The sequence below is a fragment of the Nasonia vitripennis genome, chromosome 1, assembly GCF_009193385.2.
Source record: "Nasonia vitripennis strain AsymCx chromosome 1, Nvit_psr_1.1, whole genome shotgun sequence".
NCBI lineage: Eukaryota > Metazoa > Arthropoda > Insecta > Hymenoptera > Pteromalidae > Nasonia > Nasonia vitripennis.
In genome coordinates this window covers 11307484-11325870 of record NC_045757.1, presented here as the reverse complement: position 1 = coordinate 11325870, position 18387 = coordinate 11307484, and the positions used below count along the sequence as shown (strand labels likewise).

At 47.2% G+C, this 18387-nt stretch overlaps 1 protein-coding gene across 1 annotated transcript in view; it reads left to right on the top strand.

The window, feature by feature from the left end:
• Positions 1 to 18387, top strand: part of LOC100678171 (protein O-mannosyl-transferase TMTC1) — an 87394-nt gene that overhangs the window by 36347 nt on the left and 32660 nt on the right. Inside the window, exons 5-6 of the mRNA XM_031923123.2 lie at positions 477 to 549; positions 7262 to 7365. Coding sequence (XP_031778983.1) covers positions 477 to 549; positions 7262 to 7365 — 177 coding nt within the window. The remainder of the gene's footprint in view (positions 1 to 476; positions 550 to 7261; positions 7366 to 18387) is intronic.

The window sequence follows — 18387 nt, the reverse complement described above, 5'->3', positions numbered from 1 at the left end:
GCATGCAGAATTCACTGAATTCCCGAGCTTGCAAATGAATCACGCGAGCCAAGTATAACGATTTTTCACTATTATACGATTCCAAAATTCGCGCATAGTTTTACTCCATCCTATATAGTTGGTGGGATAGATCAAAGCCGAAGATCCCTCGCGCGGTTTACGGCCGTATCCTCCTTGAGGCGTTCAGCTAAAATACTTTACGATTCATAAACGAAACGTCAGGCGAGCATGACACAGTGTCTATAATAGCTCCATCTCGGTCATAAAGATTACCATACACCGCGAACGCACACAGCTCGTGTGTCGTAAACGCGGTAACTCTCGCGGCGGCGAAATCTCAAAAATCCATATTTATCCGCGGCCGTCCCGCGCGATCTTATAAATATTGAAGCGCGATTCGCTCACTCGCTTCATAAAATATTCATCCGTGAAAGCTGCGCGCTAATCGATACTCACATCGCTCTCGAAAATTCCAGATCCGTTTTCGAGGCCAAGTGGAACGACGAGTCTCGGCTGTTCACCCGTCGAGCTGCTGTGCTGCTGGTCTCGGTAAGTCTGCTACTATACTCTGTAATGCGCAGTGCAACAACCCCGACGTATATATGTATATATAGACTGCGGAATCGGAAATCGTACAATTTAGCGAATTTCAGCCGCTGCTGCGGTATTTACAAAACACAAACAGACCTGTACATACCGACCCCTATACGCGTGTGCGTATGTATAGGCAAGCCGTACAAAGTCGCGAGCGACTGATCGGCCGCTCGTATAGAGGTGTGTTATATAGAGCTGCACAAATAGGGTATACTCGCTGGGCAACCGCAAATCGATGGGTATTGGAAATATTGGAAAGGGGGTGAGCGGCGAACGGACTCTTTTTTATCATCTCGTTTAAGATGTGTCGTTTTACGTTTATGCCTCTGCTACGGAGGCAGACAAATCCCATTAACGGCTGTCCACCCTCCCTGAAGTCTATTTCACTCGTTGCGAACGGTCTCTCTCTCGCTCTCTACTCCCTCTATCGTTTCGTCCGCGCGCATAATAGAACCATTCTCTCCAAGAGAGAGAGAGAGAGAGAGAGAGAGAGAGAGAGAGAGAGAGAGAGAGAGAGAGAGAGAGATACAGCCACGGAGAAAATCAGTCGGAATTGTTTCCTCTCGACGGAGCGCTCGCTCGCATCAAATATTCATGCGCGCGAGTCGACTCGGCGTTGAGAAAAAAATTCGGCTCCGCGCAGATTGAGCGAGAAAGAGACAAACAAGGGGCTCGGCGTCCTGCTGGTAAGCGAGGAAGAGCCTGTGCGTCGCCGAGACAATAATGGTGCTTAGAGCTCGGGGGTCGTCTAAATTAATTCTCGGCCGTAAAAAGCTCGGGAAAGTGCCTGCGCGATTCCTTCTCCGCTGCAGCGGCGGCATAGAAGCGAGCAAGAGAGAGAACAGCAGTGCTGCTGCAGGGGCCGCTAAAGCGCACGAAGATTTAATGGCCGCTCGTAAAGCCTTCAAGGGTCACGCGCGGATTGTCGTAACGTGTGATTGGCTTCTCCTTTCCTTATCTTGCGGCGGGAGCGCGCGCGGAGCGAGCTTCATCCCCGATGCACAAAATTCCCGAGGACGGCTCGGCTAAGGGAGGGTGAGATCCATTTTCGCGATTACTTCGCCTATCTCGAACTTTCCTTCCGCGCGAGCTGGAGCTATATAGGCGTGCGTATGCGTTGTTCGGAGAAATTCGTGAACGAGCCGTGCACGGTGATTTGGGCAAGCAGATCCTCCCGTAGATAACACTTCTGTAGGGGCTGTGCGTCTGAGCATGTTCTGGACGATCTACCTCGTACACATTTTCGACACTCCTCTATATACGTTCCGTGTGAGCTTGTATCATAGCGGTTGTGGCCCTCTTTCAATAACGCGTATAGTAATAATTAGGCCGAAGCCGAGAAACGCGGCGGTTTTCGCGCGCATAAATCCATCTCTTGGGTCGCCGCAGCAAACGAGCTAAAACGAAACCATCCCAACGACCCCAGGTCCAGGCCACAGCGCGACACAGCGTGATAGCCGGAGCATCAGAGGCCGTGTACACCGACGACAGACACACACTTGCGGGGGTGTGTAGCTCTGGCGCGACGGGGTGTATGTAATATCGTAACGCTGAGCAAACCGTTCAAAGGCGGCTCCGGTGCATACGCACACACACGCTGCCGTGCGAGTGGAAACGTCGACGAGCGAGCCAGCCGAGTACGAGCGATTAAGAAGCGCAGCATCAAACGGAGCGTGTTAAACACGAGAACGCTTTATCTCTCTCTCTCTCTCTCTCTCTCTCTCTCTCTCTCTCTCTCTCTCTCTCTCTCTCTCTCTCTCTCTCTCTCTCTCTCTCTCTCTCTCTCTCTCTCTCTCTCTCTCTCTCTCTCTCTCTCTCTTGCAAGCGAAAGTCGTGAAAGCGCCGCAAACGCGTGCGCCAGGCCAAAGCAGTTAGCCCCCTCTCTGTATACGCGCGCGCGTGTATACATGTGTGCGCGTAGAGCGAGATCCAACGCGCGAGGCACGAGCTCGTATAACCGAGCAGACGGTCCGAGTCCTATATCCGCGCCCCTAGAGTTATGCTAATTTATGCCGGGACCTGCGGCTGAACCGAGCGATATCCACAGCGCTGCAGCCTAGCATCAGCTGACCATTCCCTTTAATATGCCCCGAGCACCGAGTGCGGAGGAGCAGCCAGCGCGAAGAGATCCGCCCCATTTCATTTTCACTTCGGCGGCCGGCACTTGCTCCGCTGATTCTACTGCCTCTCCCTCTCTTTTACAGGCTTCTCCAAATCTCTTTGCGGGAAGAGGGAAGCGACGACGACTCTACGACGAGCCTCATCTCTCGACTGGCAATCTCGTCCACTTGCGTTTCCGAAAAAGCTCCTTCAGAACGCGACCTTCTTCCGCGCATTTGGTATTCACTGAATTACCGCCACTCGAATTTACATGCCGAGCTGCGCGAGCTCTGATGTCTGATGCTCGCGCGCGGGAAGCTTATATTACGGCGCGTCTCGTTTTTCACTGCGCCGCCTTTGCCACTGTTGCTGCTCAGCTTCTTTTTTTTTGCGGCGTGAAAACTGCCCCGGCGCAAGAGACTCGCTGCGGCCGTTCATTGAAACGAGCGACGGACTGAGCAAAGCTTCACAAGTGGCGGCTTTTTTCTTGCGCAAAGTGAAGGAGCTTTTTTTGCCGGACCTAATGGAATTGGCTCTTCGCTGCACGATATGACGCACGCGAAGCCGTGTTGAGTGGGCTGGCTGCATGAAAGGGAGAAACGTTATCGATCATTTTTACCGCGAGGTCGGTCGGTCGTTAATTGTATTGTGTTTGTTATACGTTGTTGCCTGTATACGTCGTTTGAACGGTCGACATCTCAGACAGACCTGATTTTGCAATCGCGAATTTAGCCGAATATGTAGTCTATGGTCCCGTTGTTACCTCCTCATGCTGCTTCTCGGTACACAAGTACTGTGTGTATATACGTAAGTCAATTGTTTGTAGGCGCTGCGTAATCTACGTCGCTTGCTTACTAAACGCTGCCGCACGTGACGGGAATTTGAACGCTCGGTCCCTCTCTCTTGCTCGAGGTACACACGCAAATGCATATACGGAATTTGCATCTTGACTGCGGCCGCGCAGATGAGACTTTTGCCGCTGGACGCGTCCACCTGCTTGCTCTCTCTCTCTCTCTCTCTCTCTCTCTCGAGAGAGAGAGAGAGAGAGAGAGAGAGAGAGAGAGAAAGAGAGAGAGAGAGAGACGCCGTGTAATCGCGAGACGAGGCTTGCTGCAGTATAGAGGTACATGGCGGCGGATATATATATATATATATATATATATATATATATATATATATATATATATATATATTAATGTCCCTTCGTGCGGTCGGTTTATAGGGAAAGGGTAGGAAATGCGGCGAGTGTGTGTATTTTTTGCGAGAGAGGAAATAGTAAAAGGAAGTGATAAGTTTATCTCGATTCGGCGAACCAGCGCATTGTCCGCATAATATACTGGATCGGCCTGGAAAGCCGCGTCTGTAGTGAAAAATGGTACAGACATTATTTTCGCAGAACTACACGGAAAAAATGGTTAGTTGTGATAACCAAGTACTTGGTTGGGATAACCAAATTGCTTGGGAAAATACGCACCAACTATTTTGTTGGTATCATTAACCAAGTGGACTTAGTTAAGAAAAAATTGTAACCATAACCAACTATATGGTTGTATTTTGTGTAGTCGCGAGGAGACAAACACTATTTAATCTTGGTTATCTTAATCAATATATTGGTTTGTAATACAAACAAAATATATCGACAATGATAATCAATTTGTCAGTACAACCAAGATAATTGTTGGTTAAAGAAATAATTTAGTTCTGATTATTAAAAAAGTAGGCAAGTTCAAGTTTCCAGAACGATGAAGAAAAATTTTTTTCTGATTTTTTTACTTTTTTTTATTTATTATTTATTGTTTATTTATTTATTATTAATTATTATTATTTATTTATACATGCAGATTTATTTTATAGACCCGTTTACAAGTGTGCTATTATTTGTTACATTTAATTTACATGTTTACAATTGTATAATACAATTATTATATCTGAAATAGTACATTACGATACGTGTGACTTAAATGGTTCTTTTTTACACGGCGCAGTTAGCAGCCGAACGTAGCGAGGGCGCTAAGCACCGTGTAAAACTGAACCATTTAAGTCAAGAGTATCGTATACAATTTTATAGCACAGACTGCTAAAGTCCGCAAGTCTCGCCTATTCGTGACTAAAGTAGTCCTTATTGGCACCGTGAGGTTAGCGCACAAGCGTAGCGAGTGTGATAAATACGTTGCACAAAAGTACTACTTTAGTCACAGATAGGCGTGACTTAACAGCGGGTTTTAGCCACACTGTGCTATAAAAATTTTCTCCCTCACTGGGAATCGGGTAAATAAAAAAATTTTTGAGAATATAAGCTGCAACTCGGATTTCATCTAATATTTTGGTAATTACAACAAAAATGTTGGTTGACCCACTATGAAAACAGTGATGTACCAGAAAAATTGTTGTTCTTGCCAAGTAAATTGGTTAGTAACCTATAAAGTTGACTTTTTCATTGTAAAAAAGTTGGCTTGGTAAAATTAACCAAGCACCTAGTTCTCATAACCAATTTTTGGTTAACCAATTATCACTTGGTTACCACAATTAACCATTTTTTTCCGTGTATGCTCCGTGGAGTCGTCATGCTGGAATAACAAAAATATTTTGACCCACCGCGTTGCATAATATCATGCACGCAAACGTTAATCCCGACTGAAAAAGTACAACCCGTCGAGTTCAATACTGCATAAATAAACTTCTCTTACACGGAAAAAAATGGTTAGTAACAGTAACAAACCACTTGGCAAAATACGCACCAACAATTTTTTTCGTTACCAAAAAAGCAGGTAACTTACCAATAAAATAATTGGTAAGTTACCTGCTTTTTGGTAACATTTATCAAGTTATTGGTTAGGTTAACCAAAAAAATAGTTGGTGCGTATTTTGCCAAGCGGTTTGTTACCGTTACCAACCATTTTTTTCCGTGTACGTAATAACGAGCAGAAGCTCATTCCGACTTGTATACAAGGAGCTTTCCAGCTCTGATTTCGCATAAATTTCGAGCTAAATCCGCACTACCGCCGCTGTCTCGATTGTTTATTAAATATTCTCGTGAATTAATTGTGCAAAACTGAAGAATTGCCTACCCGGTAAAAATCAAACAGGCGGACAGCATGGTCGCGAATATAAATGCAAATTCGTTTTTAATTTTAATTAACGATCCGGCATCAGCTGTGCGTCCGCATCGATTCGTCATTTACATCCGGCACGCGAAAAACAAAATATATACATCGAAGCGACGGCGAGGGGAGGATGAAAAGAAAAAAGAAGAAAGAGAGATAGCGGGAAAACGTCGAATAAGAGATTCGGCCGTAACTGCTGCCGCTGCATATTTACCAAAATTGAATTTTCCCGTCCGATATTATTCAGGCACACTCGCGCGCGGTAGTGTCCACGCAGACGTAATATCGTATATACACATACTGGGCGGCGCGATCGATTCGACTGCAGCATCGATGTCTCTCTCAGCTCTCTCCCCTCCCGAATCTCCGCTTATCGTAATCTCTTATTTTTCGCGCGTTTTATTAACCTTCTCTCTTTAGATACTTTGATCTCGACAATAGAGGGATGCTCGACTTGTAATACGTTTTCTTCGCGCTCTCCGTGCGGGATTAGGTAAAAAGTGGATATAAGCTCGAGCTCCGTCTCCGCCTCGGATATATTCCGATTGAATCGCGCGGCTTAGCCTCCCCCTGCCGTCTCACGAATTTCGGATAAAAAAGTCCATACATGTAGAGATATAGGTATATACCCAATGAACGTCGGCTACTTTCTTTCCCGCAGCTCCTTCTCTCTGTCTCTCGCGCACTGCCATATTCAATACTCGTAGAGATAGAAGAAAAGAGGAGCGAATAAAATCCACGGTTGACCACATCGCTGCGCGGCCGACGGAGCGAAATCCACTGGATATGAATAGCTCTCGGATTTTCAGATATTGTCCTGTCTTCCCCCCCCCCCTCCCCTTCCCTCGCTCGTTCATCTATACGTATGTGCGGCTGCGCCTCGCTCTTCAGTCTTCTTTGAGGGGTGAGAGTGAGCGCGCTGCAGGCCAAGTCATCGCCGTGAGAGACGAGAGAGAGAGAGAGAGAGAGAGAGAGAAAGAGAGAGAGAGAGAGAGAGATGGGGACACGCGACGAGAGAGAAGAGAGAGGACGTCTATTAGGTTTGCGGGACGTGACGGCAATGCCAGCAGCGACTGCACAGCCCGCACTTGTATACGTGTCGCCAAACTTCTCTCCCTGTAGAGCGAGAGGGAGAGAGCGAGCCAGTGAGACGCTACTACTCCTATACGCACGTATATAGTATATACGTTTAAGTGCTTCGGGGCCTCTTTGTCTTCCAAATGAATTTCCCGCTCAACCGAGAAGCTTCGCGTGCCGCTGCCGGGCAGCTTTTTCTTGCCCTGCTCCGACAGCTGAATGCGACGTCCGTCGTTACGATTGTTGTGCCGGAGATGATGGAGTAATCCTGTGGCAACACTCGATAAATTTCTTATAGCGATGAGATATGCGCTCTGAAGAATAATCGAATCACATATAATATCACGATTATTGAGAATAATATTGGATTTTTATCTTTTCCGCAGTTGGGCGTTCTGCTGGTGGTACGACTGGCCCTGTTGCACGGAGCGCTGCCCAAGTTCTCGCCGCAGGATAATCCGGCCGCCTTCCACCCCTGCTTCCACGTGAGGTAAGCAAATCTATATTTTGATTTTGCCGCGTATCCGCGTTTCGATTGAAAATTTAAACTCAGCCAAGCCTGAGCCAAAGCTATATACATACGTATACGCGCGACCCGAATCCACCTCTCTCACTCTCTTCCAACTTCTCCTACGCTTCTCCCGACGACTTACTCTCTCTCTCTCTCTCTCTCTCTCTCTCTCTCTCTCTCTCTCGTTCCCTCGGCTAACTTTTCGTCCTTGCCTGCAGTTTTCCCAAGACGCGTATACTTATATAGCGATCCGTAAGCCCTCGCCGACCTTTGTCCTTTTTTCATCCGCTGCAGCAAGCTCTTCTTCGCCTGCTATCTCCCTCGAGAAACTTGGCTCTCGCGCTTTTTAACTTATATCGCGCAATTTCTGCTGCAGCGATACAGCCGCTACTTCGAAAATTCGACTCGATCGGAAAGCTACTGTAGACGAGGAAAGTGCCTATCTCGCGATTTTCCCGCTTCGCACGCACACCCATACGTAACGCTCGCCGTGTGTGTGCGGAAGAGGGAGCGTATAGCTCGGAAATAATTCAGCGATCGATATACACCCAGCAGCTTTTTAACCTGCGGCTCATCTTGGCTTGAGTGTGCTATACATATTAATGTCGTCGAAAGTGGCCGATGCTTCGATTTGCATCGGGCGGAATCGAAGCTACGTGTATATACTTATACATTTTTACACAGGCAAAGCTCGTCCGCTTGTTGTACCTGCCATTCATTGCATCCGGTGTCGCTGCTATACGCATTTGTGTTGCGCGCGGAGACAAAACTCATAAATTCCCGAGGGCGACGTATAGTATATACGTATAGCGGAAAGTTTTCGTCGTCATAGCGTTTGGCCAGTGGTGCCGGGGAATGTGCGCAGATCGTTGAGGGAATTTGGTTTGTAAAATGGAGTTTGTTGAGTAGACCGAGTAGCCGAGAGAGAGAGAGAGAGAGAGAGAGAGAGAGAGCCTGATGTGCTGGATCGGGGGGGGGGGGGGGATTATCACTCGCGTTTCGGGCTACGAGCTTAATTGCGAACGTTACACTACACACACACACACACGAGCTTGTAAATGTAAAGTAATAACCGACAGCTCGGGGTGACTGTGACATTGCTGCAACTGAAAATATCAGGCTTGAATAATTATTCGTTGTTGCGGAACTTCGAATTGGGCGTATTTCAGAGAGATGCGTGAAGAGTTTCTAATAAGAGTATAAAAATTAAACGCGCGCCTGTAAACGCCTCTACCTATATACGGGCTGCCAGCTTGTGTAGAATGCCTCCGCTACACGATACTTAAAATTTTCAGCGATGTTCGCATACAGACCTTTATACGCACGAATCCCGATGTTTCCTCTCTTGCTCGCGCCGTTTTCGAAAATCGAGATATTTCTCTCTTTGGCGGAAATCGGCTCTATTGAGGAGCCAGTGGCCCACACTCCCTGTGTCCATGAAAATACGCGAAAAACGGTCCCTCCGATGAATAGCCCTTATTCTCGAGCTCTTATTTCAAGCGTTATTTCGGAGTGAAAATTTGCAAGTACAAAATTCCAAATCTTTTTCGTGCAATGACTTTCGAGAAATATACGTATCATTCATATAGAGCATGGACCCTGGCTCAAGGCGAAAGCCCTCGTAAGCTCCTTATTAAAAATCATCGAATAAGCTGTGTTCTTGTAAATATTATTCCATATGCGCATAATAAGCAAGAGCAGGGATAAAATACGCACGCACACACAACTATACGATTGTCTCGTAGTCGGACAGCTGGCACAGCGGATTTCAGCAAAGGAAGGAGTATACTTTACGAGCTTCGTATAATTTCAGCAGGAAAGCGAACGCTTTGCTTATAGGTATATACATACACGCGCTGCTGTATATATGTATGGCGACTCGTGCAGGCGAAAAAACCGCGGTTCCTTCCGCGTGGGCCAATCGCTCCCGACGTCGGTGTAGACTGAACTTTTTCATGCTTCTTTGCGCTTGAAAGCCGCAGTGGCCGACCTTATTTTGGTTTGGCGCCGGCATAGAAGCGCTCGCTATATTTTCTTACGATGAGAATTTCCATATAGTTCACGAGGCGCCTGCAGATACGCGGGAGACGCTCGCTCCAGAGCTGCCGGTTAATTGCGTCTTAATTGTGCAGAGTATTTAGCTAGGGTATTAGTTCGCGGCAAGACTGATGGGAAAAGCGTCGTTTAAAGATCGATTCATCATTGCGTTTATAAAGTAAAACGGATCCACGCTCGTCGGGAAGAAATTAAACGAGAGAGAGAGAGAGAGAGAGAGAGAGAGAGAGAGAGAGAGAGAGAGAGAAAGAGAGAGAGAGAGAGAAGCAGGTAGCGAAGAAAAGTCCGCCGCGTAAAAATCGTCGGCTAATAAATCATTCGCGAAAAGAAGAGAGGCGCGCCGTATAGCTGCGTCCATAAAAACCCAAACACCGAAGAAAACATCATCCGGTGCGCAGTCGATAAGCAGTAACACGCAGGGCACTAAAGCCGGAAAAGAGCCGCAGCACAGCTATATCCATACTGGCGCAGCAGTAGTAGCAGTAGCAGTGCAGCGGCGCGGATGATAAAAAATGTAATACAAGCTCGAAAATGAGAAGAAGAGCTGAAGTTCTTCCACGCATGATAGGCGGCGAACATCCCCCGGCCGGCGGAAAATGGAAAAAAGGAATACATAGCGGTGGTAGTAGCTGCAGAAGTACCTATCGCAGTGGTCGCGGTACAGGGAGAGAGAAAGAGAGTAGTAACGGCCGGCCTTTACTCGCTCCTAACGCTGGCTCGTCGGCGGCTTTTCGCTCTCTCTCTCTCTCTTTCTCTCTCTCTTGTCGACCCGGACCGGAGAAAATAGCTTTTTACTGCCTGGCCGTGAACGAGCGCAATACGAGAAGGCCGGTTCGATTCGTGCGTACAGAGAAAGAGCGAGAGAGAGAGAGAGAGAGAGAGAGAGAGAGAGAGAGAGAGAGAGAGAGAGAGAGAGAGGTTATCGCGACGGCAGCAAACCGATCCTATAAGCCGCAAAACCGCGAGCTTTCTTGGCGCGGCGTGTATAAAGCACTCTGTTTTATTGGTCGGCTTTACATTTCGAGGGAGGGAGAGAGCTGCGCCTCGCGGCTATTTCGAATTTTCCGCGGATAGACTCAGCATTTTTTCTCTCTTTCCGCCCAGCCTCCGGCTGATGCTGCTTTCTTAGGAGAGCTGCGCTGTGTGTCGAGAGGCTCATTTTACTGCGCGCCTTTTGTTTTATAATGCACCGCGCTCCCGCGCTCGTATAGCGTGCGGGCAGTAAAACTATACAGACGCGCGCTATTTTCCTAAACGTTATGCCAGTAAGTACTACTGTGATCGTTGGCTTCTTTCTTCTATTTTTTTTTGTTTTTTTTTCGTGTACGCGCGGTTAAATCGTGAATCATTACCGCACTAGCGGCGGTGGAGTATCGCTGAAATATAATCCACAGCTCGTATAGACGACGACGGCTGATTTATAACCGTCGAGTACACAGACTTGTATCGATTCCGAGGTGAGCCCGCTGAGCTATTTCATTAACTATATTGGGTTAGAAAATTCCCTCCGCGCGCGCGATCTTGAGAGGGAGTAACGAGCGCATTATGTTATTCCAAAAGGCAGTATGCCTCGTCGATGCCGCCGGCAACACTTAAAGCCGCACTTTAATGAAAAGACTTTGAATCGAAAGAGCATGATGCTCTCCGAGACGGAGTCCGGGATGATCGAGCAGTACTGCTTGGCTATCAATGAATAATTCATTAAATATTGTAGATATATCGATTAAACGCCTATAGGGATGTATTTTTAGGTTCGATTATACTCTGATTTTCCGAGTGAAATCCACGTATCCCAAGGAAGCAACGCGTATAAAATGCAAAGTGAGATATCCTCGGCCATCATCTCTTTACAGAATTTATACGCGCCCGTATTTCGTATACGCGCAATCCATCCATAGCCGCAGCTTTCGCGCAACGATTCGACAGCAGCTGCACGCGCGGGCGCGCATTAATTTCGCACATGCAGGCTTATGTCGAAAGTTTCGCGCCGATTTCTCCTTATTTTTTCTCCATCCCTCCATTATCGTTCGACGCAGCTGCAGCGCGTGCTATACGCGACTTTACGCTCCCTTCATGTGCTGACATCTCGTCGTTGAAACTTGCCGAACGTTGCTTATACAACATGGGCGTTTACTCTGGGCGATGTATATACGTATAGGGGAGCGGCGTTACAAGACTGCGGCTTAATCTTTCGTGATTCTTCTTCGGCAAAGTTCGCTCGTCGAGGCGATTCCTCCTCAATGCCGCGCTGATGACTTTCGACGAGTTTCGCGCCGACCTCCTTATAGCCGGGAACGTTATATGTATGGGGCATAATGGGAGAAAAAATTACGCCCCGACCCACCCACGCAGTTATACTGGGATGTATTGTGCTCGGGGAAAGTTTTTTGTGGGTATTTGAAGGATTATTTGTTTTTTTTTCTATCTGGACGATCTCTTCGGCGATATTTCTTTAAGAGGTCGTTTGGCGCGTCTTCGAAGTTTGACCCATACTCTTTAGAAACGTTAATGCAATATAAGATTTTATGAATCTTCATTTATAAATTAAAAGTTCGCGATAGTTAATGGGAATTAAATATTAACGATTTTTCAAGCTCGTGCCACTGTCTCATACGGTTAAGGAAATGAAAATTAATATCCGTTCCATCGATCGCGTGTATTTTCAAGAGATCATCGTTAAATAGCCAGCGCACGCATACCACGACGAACTACAACATCTCCGACCAATAAAATCCGCTCCATCCATCAGAAAAGCTCTCTCTCTCCCCCGCAAAAGAACTGCCATATCGATTACCCGAGCAGCTCCTCTCTTTTTCTCGGTCCGCATCTCGAAATCAGATTCCGCGTTTCCCTGGAAAAGAAATCCAAACACCCACACACATACCGAGCGTCCCAGATGTCGAGGCGGTTACGCCCGAGATTTCGTTCCGCGGAGGATCGCAACATAACCCGGCGAGCTTTACGAGCGAGACGCGATCCTTTCACTTAGCCGCCAGCTCACCTTAGCCAGCCGAGCTGCGCCGAGCGAGCGGCACGTGAGACGCGCGCAATCGTTACAGCTACACCGGTACCTGTACGTATAGCTATACGGAAACGTGTATCGTTTATACGAAGCTCGGCATATGCCCGATGATTAATTCCAAGGGGAAATTTCTTCTTGCTGGGGCAGTTACGGAGCCGTTGTTTTTTCGTTCGCTCGTACTCGACGAGAAAGGAGGGTACTGCGATATAATGGTCGAGAGGAGCGGCTTTGGCCATTCAGTGGCGCGACGAAACTCAGATATTAATTAGTGGAAAATTCATCGAACCCTAGCTGCTCTCGTACATTATAATACTGCGCAATCGTTACTCGCGTTTCGACGATTTAAAATTCATACATACGCGCTTTGTGGGAATTCATTCAATCGAACGCTAAATCGTGTCTCTTGATTATAAATATACGCGAGACGGATTTGCCGTTATAGCGCACGCTTGACGCTTTATTTCGTCCTTTCTCGATTAATAACTCGTATATAAACGCCTTTTATTCTAATCATCATATCCGTAAAAAAATTCAAAGAGAACATTTGAAAAATTCGATTCATAATGTACTGCACGTTACAAGCCCTCGCGCAACGATTCGTTCCCGGAGCAGCAACGCTGCACGGAAACGGCTTTGGCATCCTTCCGTGTGTATTCAGCCGCAAGCTCCCTTTTGCGGAAAAAAGCTCACGCGTTTCTCCAGCGCCACGGTGAAAGTGTCAGCAGCTTCGCTTTTGCCGCCGGTGAATTGCGACAAATATTGACAAGCGTATGTATTTTATTCCAAACGTTTTAGCAGCTTTCAAATATCAATGCCGTGTCGATCTTATCTGCACTATTTTCTTAGTGCCGCATCCCTTTTCGTTTTAATGCTTTTAAATCAACGCGTGTTGCGAAATACTGGTCGCGGGAATTAAAACGAGGTCGAGGTCTTTTTTCCTTTTGGATGCATTCACAAACGGCTGCACAGAGCCACAGTAGAAGAGCTCATCTCTGTTATTTATTCAAATGCCGCGCAAGCTCACGCACATCCGAACCTCCTCGACACCTGGTAGCGTAAGCTTCTGATGGTGATAGTCATCGCAAGCGCGATTCCTCTCTTTCTCTCTTTCTCCACTCGTCGTAAGCTTGTTATAAAAGCGCTGTCGAGAGACGCAAAAACAGTCTCTCGCAATGTGGAGAAAGTCGTTGGCAAAGGGAAGGATAATTACAAGGAAAGACGACTACGGCGAAGGGTAGAAAGTAGTGGCGAATTAGGCTGCACTCATGTCCAACCGCGAGTCGCCGCCACCGCGGGCCAGAGACTGGGTTAAGACGCCCGCGGCGTTCTTTCTTATATATTCCTCTATATACTTCCTCGAGTCTCTCTCAACTCTTTCCCTCCAGCATTACGACTACACATGCGACGCACACTCGCTCTGTGCCCAAGCTCTGATACACGGCGTTTCTATTTCCTACCCTCCGTCGCCGGCGGCAGCTCTCGTAAGTCGCGTATGAAGAGCCCGCTAATTGGATACTCGTATACTCTCTCTCTCTCTCTCTCGCGCTCTCTCTCTCTCTCTCTCTCTCTCTCTCTCTCTCTCTCTCTCTCTCTCTCTCTCTCTCTCTCTCTCTATACACGCGCGAGCTTTTGCGGTATTTTTATGCAGAGCTCGCCTTCCGACGAGTGACGCGCAGACCCAGGGAAATCGATGCCGGAGAAAAAGAGAAATAGAGAGAAAGAGAGAGGCGCGATCGGTGCTTTTAGCGAGGAATTACGGCCAGATTTATTATAAATGAAAAGTACACAAAGGGAAGGAGAGAGAGTATGAGAGAGAGGCGCTCGGGCGCACATGGCAAAGGCGTAAACATTACGTATGCGTATGTAAAGTTATCGCTCGCATACACACACACAGTCTCCGCGTTGCTCGGCTGCACCGGAGGTGTGTGCACATCCGCAGCAGAGCACTGCTCGAGAGGAATGACGCTATACTGGTGGGTATATATAGGGGGGCGAGAGACTCCACGGCTATATATATATATATATATATATATATATATATATATATACGGATCTTCCGCAAGTTGATCGGTGATGCAGGGAGTTGATTACTCATTCCCTGCCTTGGCAGAGATTAAATTATCCATTAAGCGCCTCGGTGGACGTTCAGTCAGCAGTTGGCTTGCGAATTTAGTGCCGAGCGCGTTTCTCCTCTGCTGCTGGGGGAGGAGCTCGCCTTAAAGATGTAGGCCTCATTTAACGAGCCGTCCTTGCGCCGCGGGCAAACGCGCAGCCACAGCAGCGATGCACTTGCATAAATCCTTTGCAGTGTATACATATACCTTTATACGTTTATGCGTGAATAATACACGGAAAACTCATGCCGACGAATTGCAAAGCTCTAGTTTCGCTGCTGCTGTGCTTTCGCTTCGATTCGGCAGTCTTATCGCTAGTATAATATATATATATATATACACACACATATAGTAGTTGAATAAATTGACATTTACGCGAGTTTCGCGAAAAATGCGCACCAACTCGTGCAAACGTGCAGCGGGTTGGGTAATTTATCGACCGATGAAAGCTTAGCCGTTATTTACGCGCTAGAAAAAAGCCCCGTGTAGCAATATTTACCAAGCGTAAACTCTGAGCCCCCCTCCGCCACTACTCGAAAAATTTCGTTATTTACAAAGTCGCGAGAGCAGTGGAAGCTTTGTATTTCCGAGGAAAATATTACGCACACAAATAACGCACGCGCGCTCGAAAACAAGCATTGCCCGCGAGGCAGAACGCAACGCTCACTCAAAGAGGGGGAGAGAGAGATACCTGTATCCCAAGGAGCACGACGACACGGGCGAGTTGAAAATTGTTCGGCGTCGTGTGACGCGTGCGCGCGCGTTTCGTCGAATACTTTTTTCGACTGCATATCTCTAGCCCTGCCGCAAAAAGCCAGGGGCGCATCAGCGACATACCTCTTCGTCGAAAAAGGAGGAAAAATAAAAGCAGGCTCGTGCGCGAGGAATCTTTGTCACATCGTACTTTTTATTCGAAAGTCGTAAAAACATTTTATTTTTGCCAGTCGTACATACATACGCCGCGCGTATATCTATATAGAATAGCTCTAGAGGGAGGGAGAGGGACTGGAAGAAAAAGGGTGAAATAAAACAGCGCTGGATCGGTGCCACAGCTGCGAAATCCTCTTTAGAGTAACGGACACCCCCGTGTGTGCTTTCGGGCTACCCCCCCCCCTTACGTATAGCACACACTCACACTATAACGAATAAAACACACCAACGCAGAGAGAGAGAGAGAGAGAGAGAGAGAGAGAGAGAGAGAGAGAGAGAGAGAGAGAGAGAGAGAGATCGAGTCGAGGACGTGTGTCTGTGTGCGACCGATGCGTGCGTCCGGTTCTGCGTTATATAGTTACGGGCTGCAGCAAGACGCGATAGCCCCGCGCACTCGCTCGCTCGCTGTATTCGTCGTGCATTTCCGTTGCCATGGAGACTGACGGGCCGCATCCGCTTCGCCTTCAATCAATCAAGATTCGCTTCCGCCGTCGAGTAAATTAGCCGCCTCGAGGCTAGCTTTTATGTGCAGCCGCTGCTGCCGCTGTTTCTTTGCCCGTTACCGGGTTCGTTGCACGACCAGCTATAGCATGCCGCAAATTATACGCCGAGCTTGCGCCGCGCGCATACCAATTCCTATGTACAACTCGCGCATGTGTGCTTGCAGTGCTGAGGGCTCAAGTTCAATGTAAATTTTCGATGCTATCAACGCGGCTGCCTGTTTCGCCTTTGATCGAGGCGGGAATGAAAGAGAGCTGTATTCCGCGCGAGAGTGCGAGCTTTTTTCAGCTCGTCAAGGTTATACCATTCAAATGGATTGGGCTACGTCTGCCGCTGTGGAATTGTCGTTAATGCGCAAGAGCGCTTCGGATGAAAAGCTTTTGCTTTTTGCAATTAGTGCTCTTTGTGAATTTGCCTTGAACATCGACTTTACTTTACCTTATTGAAGTCGCTCTCTCTCTCTCTCTCTCTCTCTCTCTCTCTCTCTCTCTCTCTCTCTCTCTCACTTTGAAGATTATTTCAATTATTACCAAAAACGACCTCGGAAAGATCAAACGATTCCCTGCTTTGCCTCATTGGTTACTTTTTCTATTATAAGTATACTGCGTGACGCACGCGAATAAGTTTAAATTAAAAATGTGTTCTGGAAGAAACTTCGTACGAACATTATAACCGTTTTATTTTGAATGCTCTGCGACCTGCATCGATTATTTGTCAAAAATGTTTTTTATATTACATACCCGTTCCCTTTTAGCTCTCTTTCTGATTATAGTATCGTACGAAGTATAAGAATAAATCTTGCCTTCAAATTTGAAATCCTGACGCACAACATAGAGCTACATTTCGAACCGTTCTACTCGAGAAAGAAAAAGTTGTCCCACACGAGCGTACATTATTCGAAGCACAGCGCTTTGACAATCTTAAATGGCGAAGAAAAAGGTGCGGCCGCTGAGTGCTTTTAAAAGCGTCCACTAAACGTCGCGGGCGAGTGTTCGACGACGCGTGGGAATACGCGAGTGTTATACACACGCAGAACGAGCAAAAGCCACGCAAAGTTTTGCGAGCGCATTCGTAACTTCAATTGAATGTTGCTTGAAATTACCTGTGTCAAGCATTTCCCCTGCCGTAGTATACAATGCATAATGGAAGCGACGCACGCGCTCGCGCGGGGAGTTGCGATTGAATAATAATGGCGACAGCGAATGTGAAAATAAGCTGACAATGCTTTCGTCTCGACCTATTGCCTCGTGGTATATGAGCAGAGAGACGCCGATAAATTATCAAATTTATGGAGTGCTATTTTTGTAAACGATAAAACTCCGGTATGGTGGGCAACTTGTTGAGAAAGCTCTGTAGAAAATTAAGAAGAAGTAAAACTTTTGAACGGGTATTTACACCCGCTCAATAATTTAGACAGCTCTCTGAGTAGCTACAATTTTTCAAATCCGATAAAAGCAGCTCTGACGTCGGCCTGTACTTTTAGAAGATTAAATGAAAAAACAACAGCTACTTGCATCAAACTCAGCCCGATACCATTACTCACGGTGAAAGTAAGAATAGCCTTCTCTCCAACTCGTATTAACAGAAAAAAAGTCTCAAATATAACAGCCCATCGGACGACTGGCAATTTCTCAAGCGGCATCAGTTAAATCCCAAAACACAACACGCACATAGAGCGAATGTCCAGTCGGGGAAATTTGCATAATCCCGCGGCTTGACTTCCTACCCCAGAAGACGAGTCTGATCTGCTGGAAAGCTCGAAACCACGCCGCAACACGGGCAAGCAGTCCAGGCTAATGGATGCAGGCGCAACATTTCTCAAGAGGATCCATCACCCCGAATTATGAGCCTTCAAGTTATCATCGCTCGACTTATCCCTCTTGCCTCCTGGGAAAGAGCTTTCGGGCCTGTCCAATCGGATGCGGACTTGGGGTACTGCCGCACCGCATCGAGCCTGATGACTTTTCGAGCCGTGTGAAGCTTCTTCCATGCTGTTGCGCCGCCTTGTTAAATCTCCGCTCCTTCGAACGGTGAAAATTCAAGTGGCTCGTTATCGATCGCTGTGCCAGAATTTGAATTATCACGAGTTGCCAGTCGTATAATAGGTTCAATAGCGCTATTGCGATTAATTATTGTAATAATGCGCTAGTGAAGCGATAACACGGCTCTAGTTTTAGTGAACGTTGAAAAAGCTCGATATCGTGAAAATAGAATAGAATAAGATTTATGATTTACGTCAGGCACGCGTTTATCGTGACGGACGCGATAACTCTTGCAAGTAGAGCCATACGAAACGGCCGTAAAGCTAATTGTACCTGACTGACGGCGCCTGACGCTGTCGGGCGAGTATCATCCTCTGGTGATCTCGGGCGCCAATAT